This window comes from Podarcis cretensis, assembly GCF_951804945.1.
Source record: "Podarcis cretensis genome assembly, chromosome: 2".
Taxonomy (NCBI): domain Eukaryota; kingdom Metazoa; phylum Chordata; class Lepidosauria; order Squamata; family Lacertidae; genus Podarcis; species Podarcis cretensis.
This window is the reverse complement of record NC_137171.1, coordinates 13,970,330-13,985,551: the sequence shown is the minus strand read 5'-3', so window position 1 is coordinate 13,985,551 and position 15,222 is coordinate 13,970,330. Positions and strand designations below refer to the sequence as shown.

The following is a 15,222-nucleotide window of genomic DNA, read 5'->3' as shown; positions in this document are numbered from 1 at the left end:
TGTACTTAAAAGTCTGCAGTCCCCAGTCAGTCTAAACCACTGAGCCTCTTGGGCTTCCTAATCACAAGGTTGGCGGTTCGAATCCCCATAACGGAGTGAACTCCTGTTGCTCTGTCCCACCTCCTGCCAACCTAGCAGTTTGAAAGCATGCCAGTGCAAGTAGATAAATAGGGATCACTGTGGTGGGAAGGTAAATGGCATTTCCGTGTGCTCTGGTTTTTATCACGGTGTTCCGTTGCACCAGAAGCCGTTTAGTCCTGCTGGGCACATGACCCAGAAAACTGTTTGTGGACGAACGTCAGCTCCCTCAGCTTGAAAGTGAGATGACCCCATCCAGGGGTCGTTTACCTTTTTACCTATCCCAGTGCCACACTCCTCCATACAGATTCTCAAGTAAGAGCTATATATTCTTCTGTCTCCTTTCAACAGGACTTCCAATGAATCTATCCAACATGTACCTTCCCTCGCTGCCTCCCAAGGCCTTCTTGACTTTCTTTGGCTTCCTGCTCCTATGCCATGAATCGGAAGTGCACTTGCTGTCCATGGCGAATCCCAGGGAGAAGGCCTCTGAAGACCACCCACTGACCTCTGACTCCCCCTCTGTTCCCCTCCGCATCTTCCTGAGCTCCATCTCCCCCCAATCCCCTCAGCTGCCCCGAAAAGGGGTTTCCTGCGAAGACTTGATGCCTGAAGCCCTGGACGGTTTTGCTGATGTGCCTGAGTTCTCCCAGACCCTCATCCGAGCTGCATTAGTGCTGGCCCTGCAAAGGGCAGGCTGTAGCCAGCATGCGGAAACCCTCGTCTTGGACCTCTACAAGGAGCTAGGACAGGTAGATTCAGACGACCTCCTCTTTGTGATGGCCGGGTCTACGAACACCACTCATTCCCCCGGTCAGAGGAAGAGCAGCGTCGCCTTGCAATTCAACTTGGACCAGCTTGCGCAAACGCCAGTCCATCACTGCCGAGGTCTGTTGCCGGTGAATGGATCCCTCCTGTACGGCAAGGCACACAAAGTCTACCGGGGTTTTCCGGCGGCTTCCAAAGCCTGCCACCGTCTAGGGGATTCCTGTGCCGGAGTGGCCTCCAATGACAGCAGCAGCTTCTACGTGGTGGAAAGAAAGGGCAGCTACTTCCTGCCCCGCCATGGCGCCACCTCCTGGCTCCACCAGTGCCGCAGGCTTGGAAGAGGCCGCCGTTCCACCGCGGAGGACTGCGACAATGAGACCGAGGAGAAAATCTACCTTATCCTGGACTGGATTCCTTGGGTCGGCGGCCTCTACAGCTTTGCCACCAGCGTGTACTTTGCAAAGCTGAACTGCTTGGAACTGGCGCATCAGCGTGCTATGAGCTGCGCCATAGACATAGGCCATGATTTGCTGCTTTTTGCGACTGGCGGGGCCAGCGGCGTTCTTGGCATGGGGATTTATGCGGGGCTAAAGCCAGGCTTGAAGACGGCGGTGCGTGCCATGCTGAGGTATTTGAGAGAGGAGGTGCACTCTTTTCCTGTCCCTTCCAACTACTCTGGTCCACTCACCACCTTCTAGCTGCTCCATAACTGTTCCTAGCCCAGATGAAGCGACTCTCGTGAACTCTCCATCGCCTAGAGAACACAGATGTTTTTTGGGGTGGCGAAAACAGAGGATCCTTATTTGCTTGCTTTTGTCTTCTAGAAGTGCTAGTTCAAAGTGCTGGTTTTGAAATTATTAGAAAGGCCTGGGATAAGACATATCTGAGAGCAATGTGGAAAATGATTGTTGTTTTTTTTTAAAAAACTGAAGTTACGATATTGAGTTGTACAGGAATTGTTGGACTTATTGAATAAAAGACTTTGTTCCTGTACGTGAGAGTGGATCCCAGGCCAAGACCAGCCATCCCTAGAGAAGGAAGAAGCCTCCGGCAAAGAAGTTGAAGAAGACTGGCAAACTAAGCCATTGAAATATTTAGGTTAATTTAGTCAATGTAGAATCCGAGACAGAAAGAGGACTTTGATTATTAAAAAAAAAGATTTGATGCTCGTCTTTTAAGCTTTGTGTATATACTTTTAAGTTAGTATAACTTTTGAAACTCACTTGTATTAAGATGAACAAGGTTTAAAAATTGGACTATTAAGATTAGAAGGTTTTAAGGACGTGCACAAACAAGTATTAAACAATGAAACCAAGAGGAGGAGGGAAGACAAGCAAAAATACGGTGTTTTTTCATTATGGTGGTTTTTTTTTCTGTCCCCCCCCCCCTTTATATACTGTTGTTATTATGTTTACTATTTGATGTTATCTTTTTGGAAAATCAATAAATTGTTAATTAAAAAAAAAACATGAATGCTTGTTTTGACCTACAAAGCCTTAGATGGCTCAGGACTACAGTACCTCAAAGGCTGCCCACCTGGACCCTGAGATCATCCTCTGAGACCCTCTTGTGCCTCCTCCTTGAGAGATCTGGAGGACGAGAACATGAGAACGGGCCTTCTCTGCAATGGCTCCCCATCTGTAGAATGCTCTCCCCAGGAAAGTTCGCCTGGAGCCCTCCTTATATAACTTTAGGCGCCAGGCAGAAATGTTCTTTTAACCAGGCCTTTGGTTGATTGACATGCTATGCCCTTTTAAAATGGGGGGGGGCATTATTGGGTTTTTTCATTTTTATTTTATGTATTCTGTGGTTTTATATTCTGCTTTTACCCTGTGAAGCACCCTGAGACCTCTGGGTATAGGGCAATATATGAATTTAATATAGATTAATAGACAACACTTTTCTAAAAATCTGTGTTTCAAAAGTACTTTGGCTCTGGGGCCCCTCCAGGAGAGTGTCAGTGTAAGTGTTTTTAAACATGAGAGATCCAAAGGCTGGTAATATAAGAACGGGCCTTTTCTGCAGTGCCTCCCCACTTGTGGAAAGCTTTCCCCCAAGAGGTTTGGCTGGCTCCTTCACTATACACTTTTAGGTACCAGGCTAAAACGTTCCTCTTCAACCAGGCCTTGGGCTGATTGACATCCGATGCCTTTTTAAATGTGTTGGGGGTGGGGTTAGTGCTTTGCTATCGTTCTTATTTTTATTACGTATTTTGTTTTTTTTTCCTATTTGTAATCGTACGTTGTGAACCGCCCTGAGATTTATGGATAAAGGGCAGTATAAAGATAAAGGGGCCCCTGACCATTAGGTCCAGTCATGGCTGACTCTGGGGTTGCGGTGCTCATCTTGCTTTATTGGCCAAGGGAGCCGGCGTACAGCTTCCAGATCATGTGGCCAGCATGACTAAGCCGCTTCTGGCGAACCAGAGCAGCAGACGGAAATGCTGTTTACCTTCCCGCTGCAGCGGTACCTTTTTATCTACTTGCACTTTGACGTGCTTTTGCACTGCTAGGCTGGCAGGAGCAGGGACTGGGCAACGGGAGCTCACCCCGTCGCGGGGATTTGAACCTCCAACCTTCTGATCGGCAAGTCCTAGGCTCTGTGGTTTAACCCACAGCGCCACCTGTGTCCCTAAAGGGCAGTATACAAATTTAATAAATTATTAACAAACATAATAATTCTTGAAAACATCTGAATCGAGTGATACTTGACTGTGAATGCTCTGGATCAGTGTCTGAATGCATTGGTTTTACCGGTTGAGGCTAATAAATTGTGTGCTTGAATTTTAGGAAAGCAAGATTCTATTTGGGTGGGTGGTCTGGGAAACAGTCAAGTTACCTGTTCTGGATGGGGTTGCACTTCTTCTGAAGGTGCTTCTTCTTCTTTGGCAATCCCTTGTAGCTGAGTAAGACTGTCTTCCATGAACACAGTTTTAAAAGTGAGTCCATAAGTGACTGTGGAGGCCAATTCTGAATCCACACGTCCTTCCACAGTGGCGACATAGGTTTCCAGGCAGGAGTTGATCATAGTGAGGGTTTGCCAAGCATGCCTTCCTCTTAGCACATTTCTCCCTTGCGTCCTGAGTTTGAGCTTCAACGTCCAAAGTTCGTCTTCAAAGTCCATGACACCTTTGGAAAAGACTGTTCTCCAACTGGAGCACTCACAGGCCAGTGTTTCCCAGTTGTCAATGTTTATACTACATTTGTAAAGATTTGCCTTGTCTTTAAACCTCTTTTGTTGACCACCAGCATTACGCTTTCCATTTTTAAGTTCGGAACAGAGTAGTTGCTTTGGAAGACGATAATCAGGCATCCACACAACATGACCAGTCCAACGAAGTTGATGTTGAAGAATCTTTGCTTCTTCCAGTACACTGGCCTGTCTGAAATGATGTGTAAAAAATTTCGGAGACACCATTGATGGAATCTTTTGAGGAGTTGGAGATGGTGTTTATAAGCGATTTATAGGTGGGCCACTTATAAATGCCATCTGAAGAAGCAGGTGCATAGCTTGAGGATACTCCTGGATCTATCTGTCATCCATAGTGCCCTTGATGGCAAGGAGTGGCTTACACAGGTGGCGCTCTGGGTTAAACCACAGAGCCTAGGACTTGCCGATCAGAAGGTTGGTGGTTCGAATCCCCGCAACGGGGTGAGCTCCCGTTGCTCGGTCCCTGCTCCTGCCAACCTAGCAGTTCAAAAGCACAAAGTGCAAGTAGATAAATAGGTACTGCTCCGGCGGGAAGGTAAACGGCGTTTCCGTGCGCTGCTCTGCTTCGCCAGAAGCGGCTTAGTCATGTTGGTCACATGACCCGGAAGCTGTACGCTGGGCTCCCTCGCCAGATAAAGCAAAATGAGCACCGCAACTCCAGAGTCGGTCACGACTGGACCTAATAGTCAGGGGTCCCTTTAAAAGGACATAGCTCCAGCTCTTTGATTGTGTCAGTTGCAAAGGACTTCCCCTGTGTTCTGTTCTCGGGTATCCCTACTAAAATAAGCTTTTGAATCAACGCAGGGAATGCTGCAAAAAAAAAAAAAAAAGTTGACAGTGACCCTCACAAAGATGCCAAAACTTGATAGTGAAGCCGTGTGTTGCAATGAGGTTTGCTGATAAGACTGACCAACCAGGGTAGAGATCTATAACACAGGCGCAAAAGGCTCCAGATTCCCACCCAGATTCTCTGTATGCTTGTGCCTCCTCTGCAGAAAAGGTAAGCTGCTCCTTCCTGGTGGCAGGCGAGTGGGTGGGAAAAGGCTGGCGTGGGGGGAAAGGTTTTAAGGGACTTGCAGAGGAGCAAACCAGGGTTTCATTCTGGAGACAAGGTAGCAGGACAGAGTGCTAGGCTGATAGGATCAGCACCTGACATTGCATTGCATTCCTTTATTTCATTTCTGTTTCACCCTTTCTCCCAAAGGAGCCCAATATCAAACATGGTCTTGAAAGACCTACATTGGCTCCCTGTACGTTTCTGAGCACAATTCAAAGTGTTGGTGCTGACCTTGAAAGCTCTAAACAGCCTCGGTCCAGTATACCTGAAGGAGTGTCTCCACCCACATCGTTCTGCCTGGACATTGAGGTCCAGTGCCGAGGGCCTTCTGGCAGTTCCCTCGCTGCGAGAAGCCAAGTTACAGGGAACCAGGCAGAGGGCCTTCTCGGTAGTGGCACCCGCCCTGTGGAATGCCCTCCCACCTGATGTCAAAGAGAAAAACAACTACCAGACTTTTAGAAGACACCTGAAGGCAGCCCTGTTTAGGGAAGCTTTTAATGTTTAATAGACTATTGTATTTTAATATTCTGTTGAAAGCCGCCCAGAGTGGCTGGGGAAACCCAGCCAGATGGGCAGGGTATAAATAAATCATCATCATCATCAATTGATCAGACCTGTGAGGGTTCCTTGTGCAAATGAACTTGGCAGTGTAGCAGAGAGTCGTGGCTTATGGAGAGCTTGTCCACATTGGAGGAAAATGTGGATTTGAACCAGCCTGCCTCCCCATTAATGTGGGCAGGTCCGTATGACATCCCCCCCTTGCCCCAGTGTTCTCCCGAACCTTTCCCTCTTTTAAATGTGAGGTTTTCCCATCCTTGGAAAGCTAAACGTGGAAGAACCCCCCCACCTGAAGTGGGAAAGGTCTGGAACAACCCTGAGTTGGAATCCAATTTTATTATGACGCTGTCAAGCCTTGAGCTGTTTTAACTGACATTTGTAAGAGAGCCGTCCAGTGGTCTTGAAGTGTCTTGATTTGCTTCTTAAACACCACACACAGTGGAAAGTATCTTCTGTCCTTCGGCTTAGCGTTCTGTTTGGGATGGAGCTCCCTGTCTCACATTTGTTTGTTTTAAGCCAGCTCAGACAGCTCCACATGGGACTCTGACCTGTGGAGTATGTTCCCTTTAGATGTTAGGGCTCACCCACTTCCTCTTTCCCCCAGGAAAAAAAAGGCTCTTTACCCCTTCATTCAGGCATAGGCAAACTCGGCCCTCCAGATGTTTTGGGACTACAACTCCCATCATCCCTGGCTAACAGGACCAGTGGTCAGGGATGGTTGGAGTTGTAGTCCCAAAATATCTGGAGGCCTGCCTTAATTGGATCAAATGGCATTTCAGGTCTTCTCTGGATCGACATTTGCTCTGATTGAGAGGTAAAGAGCAGTTTTCCCTGTGGAAAGGAGCAGGGCAAGGAGAAATCTGCTGGGACCTGTGCTTTCTAGGCATGAAACATGGATGAGCCCATAAAAGCATTCCCCCCCTAAATGCTCCTTTATTCATTCTCTCCCACCCCCACCATTTCTGGTTCTGGGTATTGAAGGTTTGCACCAAGGATGGAGCAACTGTTGGTGGACTACAGTTCCACTGGGCACGGCAGCTGGGGCTGATGGAAGTTGGGAGTTCAACAACATCCGGACAGCCACAAGCTCCCTTACCCTGATTTTCCTCTGCTCTGTTTTCCCAGGAGGCAGATGATAGGCAAGCTGTTTTTCCCTGCCTCCTCCCCTTCTGAAAACATTCTGCTGCTTTCAATCTTGGAAAGAGCAGGAAATGAAAAATGACAAGCAAGTGGGTGGGTGGGTGAGCTGCCACTGGGACAAAGGGTTCCAGCCTCCTGTTCTTAAAACCGCCTTCTTTCAGCCAAACAATGTGCTCCTGATGAAGGGAGGAAGCACTTCTGGTGCCCAGGGGCAGCTCTTGGTCCCATCCGTATCAGACTTTTAAAGCATGTGACTTTTCCCAAAGAATCCTGGGAACTGTAGTAGAGTAGAGTAGAGTAGAGTAGTTTGGATTTGATATCCCGCTTTATCACTACCTGAAGGAGTCTCAAAGCGGCTCACAATCTCCTTTCCCTTCCCCCCCACAACAACAAACACTCTGTGAGGTGAGTGGGACTGAGAGACTTCAAAGAAGTATGACTAGTGCAAGGTCACCCAGCAGCTGCATGTGGAGGATAGGGGAATCAAACCCGGTTCACCAGATTACGAGACTACTGCTCCTAACCACTACACCACACTGGCTCCCTGTACTGTAGTGTACCTGCCACAGACCTGCAGCTCCCAGCAGCCTTAACAAGCCACAGCTAATGTGATTTAAAGCTATGTTAATTAAAGGTGTGGTATTCCTGTGCCCCTGGAACCTGATCCAAAGGACTTTGGAGCTCAGGGCCCCCAGACCCTCGCATAAAAATATGAGAGCCAGATGTTTCTCAATTTCCTCCTTTCAACAGGACTTCCAATGAATCTGTCCAACATGTATCGGCCCTCGCTACCTTCCAAGGCCTTCTTGACTTTCTTTGGCTTCCTGCTCCTATGTCATGGATCAGAAGGGCGCTTGCTGCCCATGGCGAACCCCAGGGAGAAGGCTGCCAAAGACCACCCACTGACCTCTGACTCCCCCTCTGTTCCTCTCCGCATCTTCCTGAGCTCCATCTCCCCCAAATCCCCCCATTTGCCCCGAAAAGGGGTTTCCTGCGAAGACTTGATGCCTGAAGCCCTGGACGGTTTTGCTGATGTGCCTGAGCTTTCCCAGACCCTCATCCGAGCTGCATTAGTGCTGGCCCTGCAAAAGGCAGGCTGTAGCCGGCATGCGGAAACCCTCATCCTGTGCCTCTACAAGGAGTTGGGACAGACAGATACGGATGACCTCCTGTTTGCAATGGCCGGGACTCTGAACACCACTCGGTCTCCTGTTCAGAGGAAAAGCAGCGCTGCCTTGAGATTCTTCTTGAACCTGCAGGTGCAAACACCGGTCCGGCACTGCCAGGATCTGGTGCCGCTGAACGGATCCTTCCTGCACGGCAAAGAATACAGAGTCTACCGGGGCTTCGGGATGGCTTCCAGAGCCTGTTACCGCCTACGGGATTCTTGTGCCGGAGTGTCCTCTAATGGCAGCAGTTGGTTCCATGTGGTGGCACGAGAGGGTAGCTATCTCTTGCCCCAGCGTGGTGCCTACACCTGGCTCCGTAAGTGCCACGGGCCTGCAAGAGGGCGACGTTCCACCCCGGACAACTGTACTAGTGAGACGGAGCAAAAAGTCCATGCAGTCGTGAACTGGATTCCTGGAGTCAGCACCGCCTACAACCTTGGAACCACCATTTACTTTGCGGCCAAGGACTGCAAGGAGCTGGCAGAGGAACGTGGTATAGATACCCTTGTAGATGTCAGCCAGGATGCACTGCTCGCAGTGACAGGCGGGGCAGGCAGCGTTTGGGGGGTGGGGATTTCTGCAGCTCTAAAGCCGGCGGTCCGAAGCGGTGTGCATTCTTTGATACGCTACTTCCAAGAGAAGGAAGAGCCTTATCCTGTCCCCTCCAATCTCTCAGGCCCCGTCATCGTCATCTAGTTGCAACAAAGCGCCTTCTCTTCTCAATCAAGCGTTTCTTGCTATAAAATTGTATGATCAGTCTGTTATTTGTAGCATGCTTTTGCATACTAGATATTGTAATAAACAAAATCTGCCCTTATTCCCTTATGGGGGACACAAGAGCCCTTATAGAGTCCTTTGTAGGTTCTCCATCGGTAGGAGAAAATAACAGAGGCCAACCAGAGAACATTGAGAAGCAAAGCAGCTCGTAAGCCTGATATTTATTGAACTGTTGCAACAGGGTGCTCCCCCACATGCAGGAGAGAGGAGGAGGAGCCAGAACCAAGGTGTGTCTGCCCTTATATAAACATTTTAAATTCCCTACCCTGGAGCTCAATACCACCCCTCCGTACATCATACATACATACAGAAGGAGCGTAACCCAAGACCATGCCCCACAAACATCATACCTACATCACAGAAAAGGTGGTCTACAACAGAAATTTGAATTCTTAACCATTCTAGAAGTCTGTTCCAAAACCAAAGCGTTCCAAAACCAAAGGGCGCTTTCCCATAGAAAGTAATGGATTCATCCTTTTAAACACAACCACTAAAACAGCAATTTAACATGAATTTTACTATCTGACGAGACCACTGATCCATAAAATGAAAGCAATAATCAATGTACTGCAGTCACACAATCAATCAATCAATCAATCAATCAGTAGCTGAACTGGGCGCCACACGGTCACAAAAACAAAACAAAAAAGAGCCGCAGAAACAAAAACGCAAAATAAATAGCAAAAACAGGCAGACCTCAGCGTACCACTCAAAACGGAACTGTGGCACTCAAAACGGAGCACGTTCGGCTTCCGAAAAAAGTTCGCAAACCGGAACCCTTACTTCTGGGTTTGCAGTGTTTGGGTTCCAAGTTGTTTGAGTACCAAGGCGTTTGAGAACCAAGGTATCACTGTATCTAGTATTTGGGCATAGAGGTTTTGCATCTTGCCAGTGGGTCTTATGGAGACTCTTAGGAGGGGCTGGCATTTATGCCCGAGCAGATTTTTTGAGCACCAGATACATTTGTTTCGTATTGATTTCCTCCTTCATTTCTTCTTGTCTGCCTTGCATCTCATAATGCAGTCCCTTCTTGCAAGCTTTCTCCCTCCCTCCCGCATTTGCTTGTTTCCTTTTCCTCGTTCCCTGCAAAAATAATTGCAAATCTTTGTGCTTATTCTACCCATTTAGAACAGGCGTTTGATAGCATTTGCAATCTGGAAATGCGGTGCTTGCTTCCTGCAACATGTTTCTTCCACCCTCCAGCCGCCCAGCATTGCCTGCACCCAAAGCGTGTGGGAATTGCCATCAGAATGATGTGCCACCACCTTAATTTCGATTGTGGTTTGGAGAAGGCCAATGTCATCGCTCCCATTTCTGGTCAAATGTCACCCTCGGCAAATGCAGTGGGTGGGTGTGCAGTTATGCAAATATATAAGAATTGGAAATAAACAGTCAAAGGTTGCCTATAGATGAACCACTCTTGCCAGAATTGTTCCCTCTGATTTCCAATGTTCAGGCTATGAGTGCCGTCGTGTGACGAACGGAAATGGCACCACCCACATATAAGATAGAGTTATCTGAAAGCTTGGGTTTGGGGGGAACTCCCAAGATTTGCAGCACTAATGAATACTGTATGCTCAGCGATCACAGCATACTGTGAAATGCAGGAACCGACTAGGGTGGCTGGAATCCTGAACAAGGTGCACTCCAGGGTGCAAGATTCTTGCTGAAAGTTCCACTGACATTTATCTTCTTTTTTAAAAAGGCGTTGGTGCTTTTGGGTTTCCCTTAAAGCAGCCTTAGATGTTGCTGGACTACAACTCCCATCATGCCTAGCTAGGAGGACCAGAGGCCAGGGATGATGGGAGTTGTAGTCCACCTGAGAAAGGCTGCTATAAATGAAACCTATGGTCTATAAATGAACCTATGGTCTATAAATGAATCCTATGGTCTATGGACGCGGGTGGCACTGTAGGTTAAACCACAGAGCCTAGGACTTGCCGATCAGAAGGTCAGCGGTTCAAATCCCTGCGACGGGGTGAGCTCCCGTTGCTCCGTCCCTGCTGCTGCCAACCTAGCAGTTCGAAAGCACATCAAAGTGCAAGTAGATAAATAGGTACCACTCCAGCGGGAAGGTAAACGGCATTTCTGTGCGCTACACTGGTTCGCCAGAAGCGGCTTAGTCATGCTGGCCACATTACCCGGAAGCTGTACGCCGGCTCCCTCGGCCAATAAAGCGAGATGAGCGCCGCAACCCCAGAGTCAGCCACGACTGGACCTAATGGTCAGGGGTCCCTTTACCTTTACCTTATGGTCTTTACAGGCACATGGGATCACAAATGTCAAACAACCCTCTGCACATGGCCCATCGATGAAGACTGCTTTAAGCATTAAGTTCACATGCAGCCCATGCACATTCTAGAGTAGGGGTGGGGGACCTTTTTGGATCTTTATCTGCCCCCCACCCCACCCCACCCCGTGGGACAACAATGATAGGTGGATAGAGCAATCAGCTGGTGTAAACAATCAGAGGGCGTTTCCAGTCCTCTTGTTGTCACTTTATGCTCTCAGTCTTGGGACAAAGGAGAAAGAACATGAACCAATTTGAAACCACCAGCCTGTTAAACTTTGGAACCACTCCCTTTGCTCAAATTCAGCTTTTGCTCTTAATATACTCAGAGGAGCCTTACATTTGACGTTTCTTCACATGTTCTTCTATGTCACTATGAAGGAATATGAAGCAATTGCTTTGGGTAGCAGATACTGGTCTTGGCGGTGAGCTCTGTCTTGTTTAGAAGACAATTGGGGGAAAACGTTTGCCTTTGTTTCAGATGCACACTGCATGTAGAAAGGAATAGGGGATTTACACTCCCAAATAAGATTTGGACCACTGCAAATCATACAACCACATGCCCACAAAACTAGATAGCGCTGAGTTGCGTCTGACCGAACACTTGTTCTCCAACCTTCAACCACTGAGCAAAAGCAGACTCACGCATGCATGTTCAGTGGTTGATAACTACAGCGCCATGTGATGGCTTACACTTGTGATTTGATTATCAGAGATAGAACTCCACAGGCACGAAGAACTTATCTCCACAGGCCAGTACTTTTCAGCAGGCTCAGTAGACTACTGCAATGCGTTATTTACATAGAGGTGCTTCTGAAGTTGAAATATACTCAGAGTCGCCAAGTGATTTCATGCTCTTTATTCAGCTCATAGTGGTGAGGAGGAATGAATGTCCCCTCAAAGTATCTGCTTTATATACATTATTTACACAATGGGCTGCACATGATTGGCTAATTCCGGAATTCTACTGTAAGCCAATCAGGTTGTGGATTCACTTCAATCTGGAGCATGATTGGGTGGTTCCTGCCAACCAATCATACTGCTGCATTGTTCTAGGACCAATCAGACTGCTGCATTCTGAATCCTATTGTTCTAGGACTAATCAGACTGCTGCCTTTTGGATCCTATTGTTCTAGGACCAATCAGACTGCTACAGTTTGGATCCTATTTGACTCAGTACATAACACCCCTCCCCTCTAAGTTCCAGTCCTGCCCGGGAGGTCGCATTCATAGTCCTCAAGGTATGCTGGCGGCCTACGTGTGCGTTGCGGCCTGGGGTGTTCCCTGGTCCGGGGTTCAGGTTCTGGCTCATGTTCCAAGGATGCTGGCTGTGATGGGGCTGTTTGGTCTGGCGCAACCGGCTCGCTCAGTCGTGGTTCTGGTTCCGGTGTCCTTTCGGCCTCACGGGTCCTCTCTGTATTTACTGATTCTGCCTCTCCTGCTGGCCCCTGCTGCTCTATGGGCCTCACTGCCCCACTGTTCCCTTGGGACTCCTCTGACCTGTCCTCCTCCTCCTGGTTTTCTCCCGGGAATCGTCGGCGTATCTGGTCGCAGTGGCGGCGCCAGCATTGCCCCCCATCTGTTAGCACCTCGTACGACACGGGGCCAGTGACCCTGGTGACTGTGGCGGGTACCCATGCAGGGCCTGCTCCAAAATTCTTTGCGTACACTGGGTCCTGGGCCTCGAAGGTCCGAGGGTTCCTGCCTTCCCCCACCACTACCTCATCCTGAGCTCTATCGGGGTGAAGGCGGTCCAATCTGATTGCAAGGCGCCGACCCATTAGTAGTTCAGCGGGGCTCCTGCCAGTCGTTGAGCTGGGGGTGCTGTGCTGTGCTAGAAGGAATGCGGCAAGGCGGTACTCCCAATCCCCTTGCGTCATGCGGCGAAGGGTTTCCTTGGTGGTCCGCACCATGCGTTCTGCTTGGCCATTGGTGGCAGGGTGGAATGGCGCCGAACGGATGTGGCGGATGGCGTTCTGCGCTGTGAAGGTTTGGAATTCTCCTGACGTAAATGCAGTCCCGTTGTCTGAGACGAGAGTGTCAGGGAGCCCGTGGGTAGCAAACAGCCTGCGTAGTACCCGGATGGCTGCGGACGTAGAAGTGGACGGTACCAGTGCGACTTCCAGCCATTTGGTGTAGGAGTCCACCACTATGAAGAATGTTTTCCCCTGAAAGGGGCCAGCGAAGTCCACATGCAGTCGTGACCATGGTGCTCGGGCGGACTCCCAGGACTGGACTGGGGCCCTTGGGGGATCCGGGCGGGATTCTTGGCAGGCCTGGCAGTGTTTGACCCAGGCCTCTATCTCTCCGTCGATCCCCGGCCACCACACATAACTCCTGGCAAGGGCCTTCATTCTTACTACCCTTCTTATTCTTACGACAGCTTACCCTTACCCTTCTTACCCTTACCTTCTTACCCTTCTTACCCTTACCTTCTTACCCTTCGTATTCTTACGACAGCTGCTGTCGGTTGCCATTCTGAGTTCCTTGTGTCCCGGAGCTGAAGCCTGGATACACGGTGCGAGGCAGCGGTGCGGCAGGTGGCGGTGCTGCGGTGCTGTGTGTGGCAGTCAGCTCAGCGGGATCCCATCCTCGTCGCCAGTGAAATATACTCAGAGTCGCCAAGTGATTTCATGCTCTTTATTCAGCTCATAGTGGTGAGGAGGAATGAATGTCCCCTCAAAGTATCTGCTTTATATACATTATTTACACAATGGGCTGCACATGATTGGCTAATTCCGGAATTCTACTGTAAGCCAATCAGGTTGTGGATTCACTTCAATCTGGAGCATGATTGGGTGGTTCCTGCCAACCAATCATACTGCTGCATTGTTCTAGGACCAATCAGACTGCTGCATTCTGAATCCTATTGTTCTAGGACTAATCAGACTGCTGCCTTTTGGATCCTATTGTTCTAGGACCAATCAGACTGCTACAGTTTGGATCCTATTTGACTCAGTACATAACACCAGTGAAGATGGTTGGGAAACTTTAGCTGGTGCGGAATTCAGCAGCCAGGTTGTTCACCGGGGCAAAATGGCATGAGACCGTAACACTAGTCCTGGCTTGACTGCACTTGGCTGCCAAACAGTTTTTAATTCAAAGTGCTGGTTTTGAAGCACTTTAATGAGATAGAGTGGTACCTCTGGTTACGAACTTAATTTGTTCCGGAGGTCCGTTCTTAACCTGAAACCGTTCTTAACCTGAGGCACCACTTTAGCTAATGGGGCCTCCCGCCACCACCACACGATTTCTGTTCTCATCCTGAGGTAAAGTTCTTAACCCGAGGTACTACTTCTTGGTTAGCGGAGTCTGTAACACGGAGTGTTTGTAACCTGAGGTGTTTGTAACCTGAGGTACCACTGTACAGCCTTAAGTGAGTAACAGGCCTTTTCTGTGGTGTGTCCTGTTTGTGGAATGCTCTCCCCAAGGAGGCTAGCCTGGAACCAGGAGTACCAACTTGAATAAAACATGGGGGGAGGGCCAGACAAGCCCTGTCCCGCACAATCGATCCCAAGACACACACCATTTAAATGGCAATTCCCAGCAACTGGAGGGGGGCCGCCCCCTTCAAATATTCTACGGGGGGGCGTGCAAAGGCACATCTCTGTCCCTAGGAGTGGGCTCCAATGCCTGGCACCATCATCACACAGAATCATAAAGTTGGAAGGGACCCTGAAGATCATTCTAGCCCAGCCCCCTGCAATGCAAGAATATACAGTTCTCCCATACAGGGATCGAACCTGCAACCTTGGCATCATCGGCACCACGCTCTAACCAACTGAGCTATCCAGGCAGCTAGCCAGAGAGGGGCTTAGCAAAAACATTCCTCTTGAACCAGGTCTTTGGCTGATTAAACAAAGCTATGCCTTTCAGAAGCGGGCAGGGTGTTTATTAATGCATCTCTCTTTCCTTTTTTAGGCTTTAATTATCTCTTGTTCGTCTGGTTGTAAAACGGACCCTAATCCTGTGGAAAGCCATCTACAGTAGTACCTCGGGTTACATACGCTTCAGGTTACAGACTCTGCTAACCCAGAAATAGTACCTCGGGTTAAGAACTTTGCTTCAGGATGAGAACAGAAATCGTGCAGCAGCGGCACAGCAGCAGTAGGAGGCCCCATTAGCTAAAGTGGTGCTTCAGGTTAAAAACAGTTTCAGGTTAAGAACGGACCTCC

At 49.0% G+C, this 15,222-nt stretch overlaps 2 protein-coding genes across 2 annotated transcripts; both read left to right on the top strand.

The window, feature by feature from the left end:
- The first annotated feature begins 422 nt into the window (after positions 1–422).
- On the top strand, positions 423–1,761 carry LOC307211365 (apolipoprotein F-like). The gene has a single exon (XM_079967909.1). It carries the CDS (start codon positions 438–440, stop codon positions 1,542–1,544), a length of 1,107 nt encoding a protein of 368 aa, XP_079824035.1. The 5' UTR covers positions 423–437; the 3' UTR covers positions 1,545–1,761.
- A 3,220-nt stretch (positions 1,762–4,981) lies between these two features.
- Positions 4,982–8,739, top strand: APOF (apolipoprotein F). The gene is made up of 2 exons (XM_079966405.1): positions 4,982–5,056; positions 7,562–8,739. The coding sequence occupies exon 2, from the start codon at positions 7,570–7,572 to the stop codon at positions 8,674–8,676; it is 1,107 nt and encodes a 368-aa protein (XP_079822531.1). The 5' UTR covers positions 4,982–5,056; positions 7,562–7,569; the 3' UTR covers positions 8,677–8,739.
- The last annotated feature ends 6,483 nt before the right edge of the window (positions 8,740–15,222 follow it).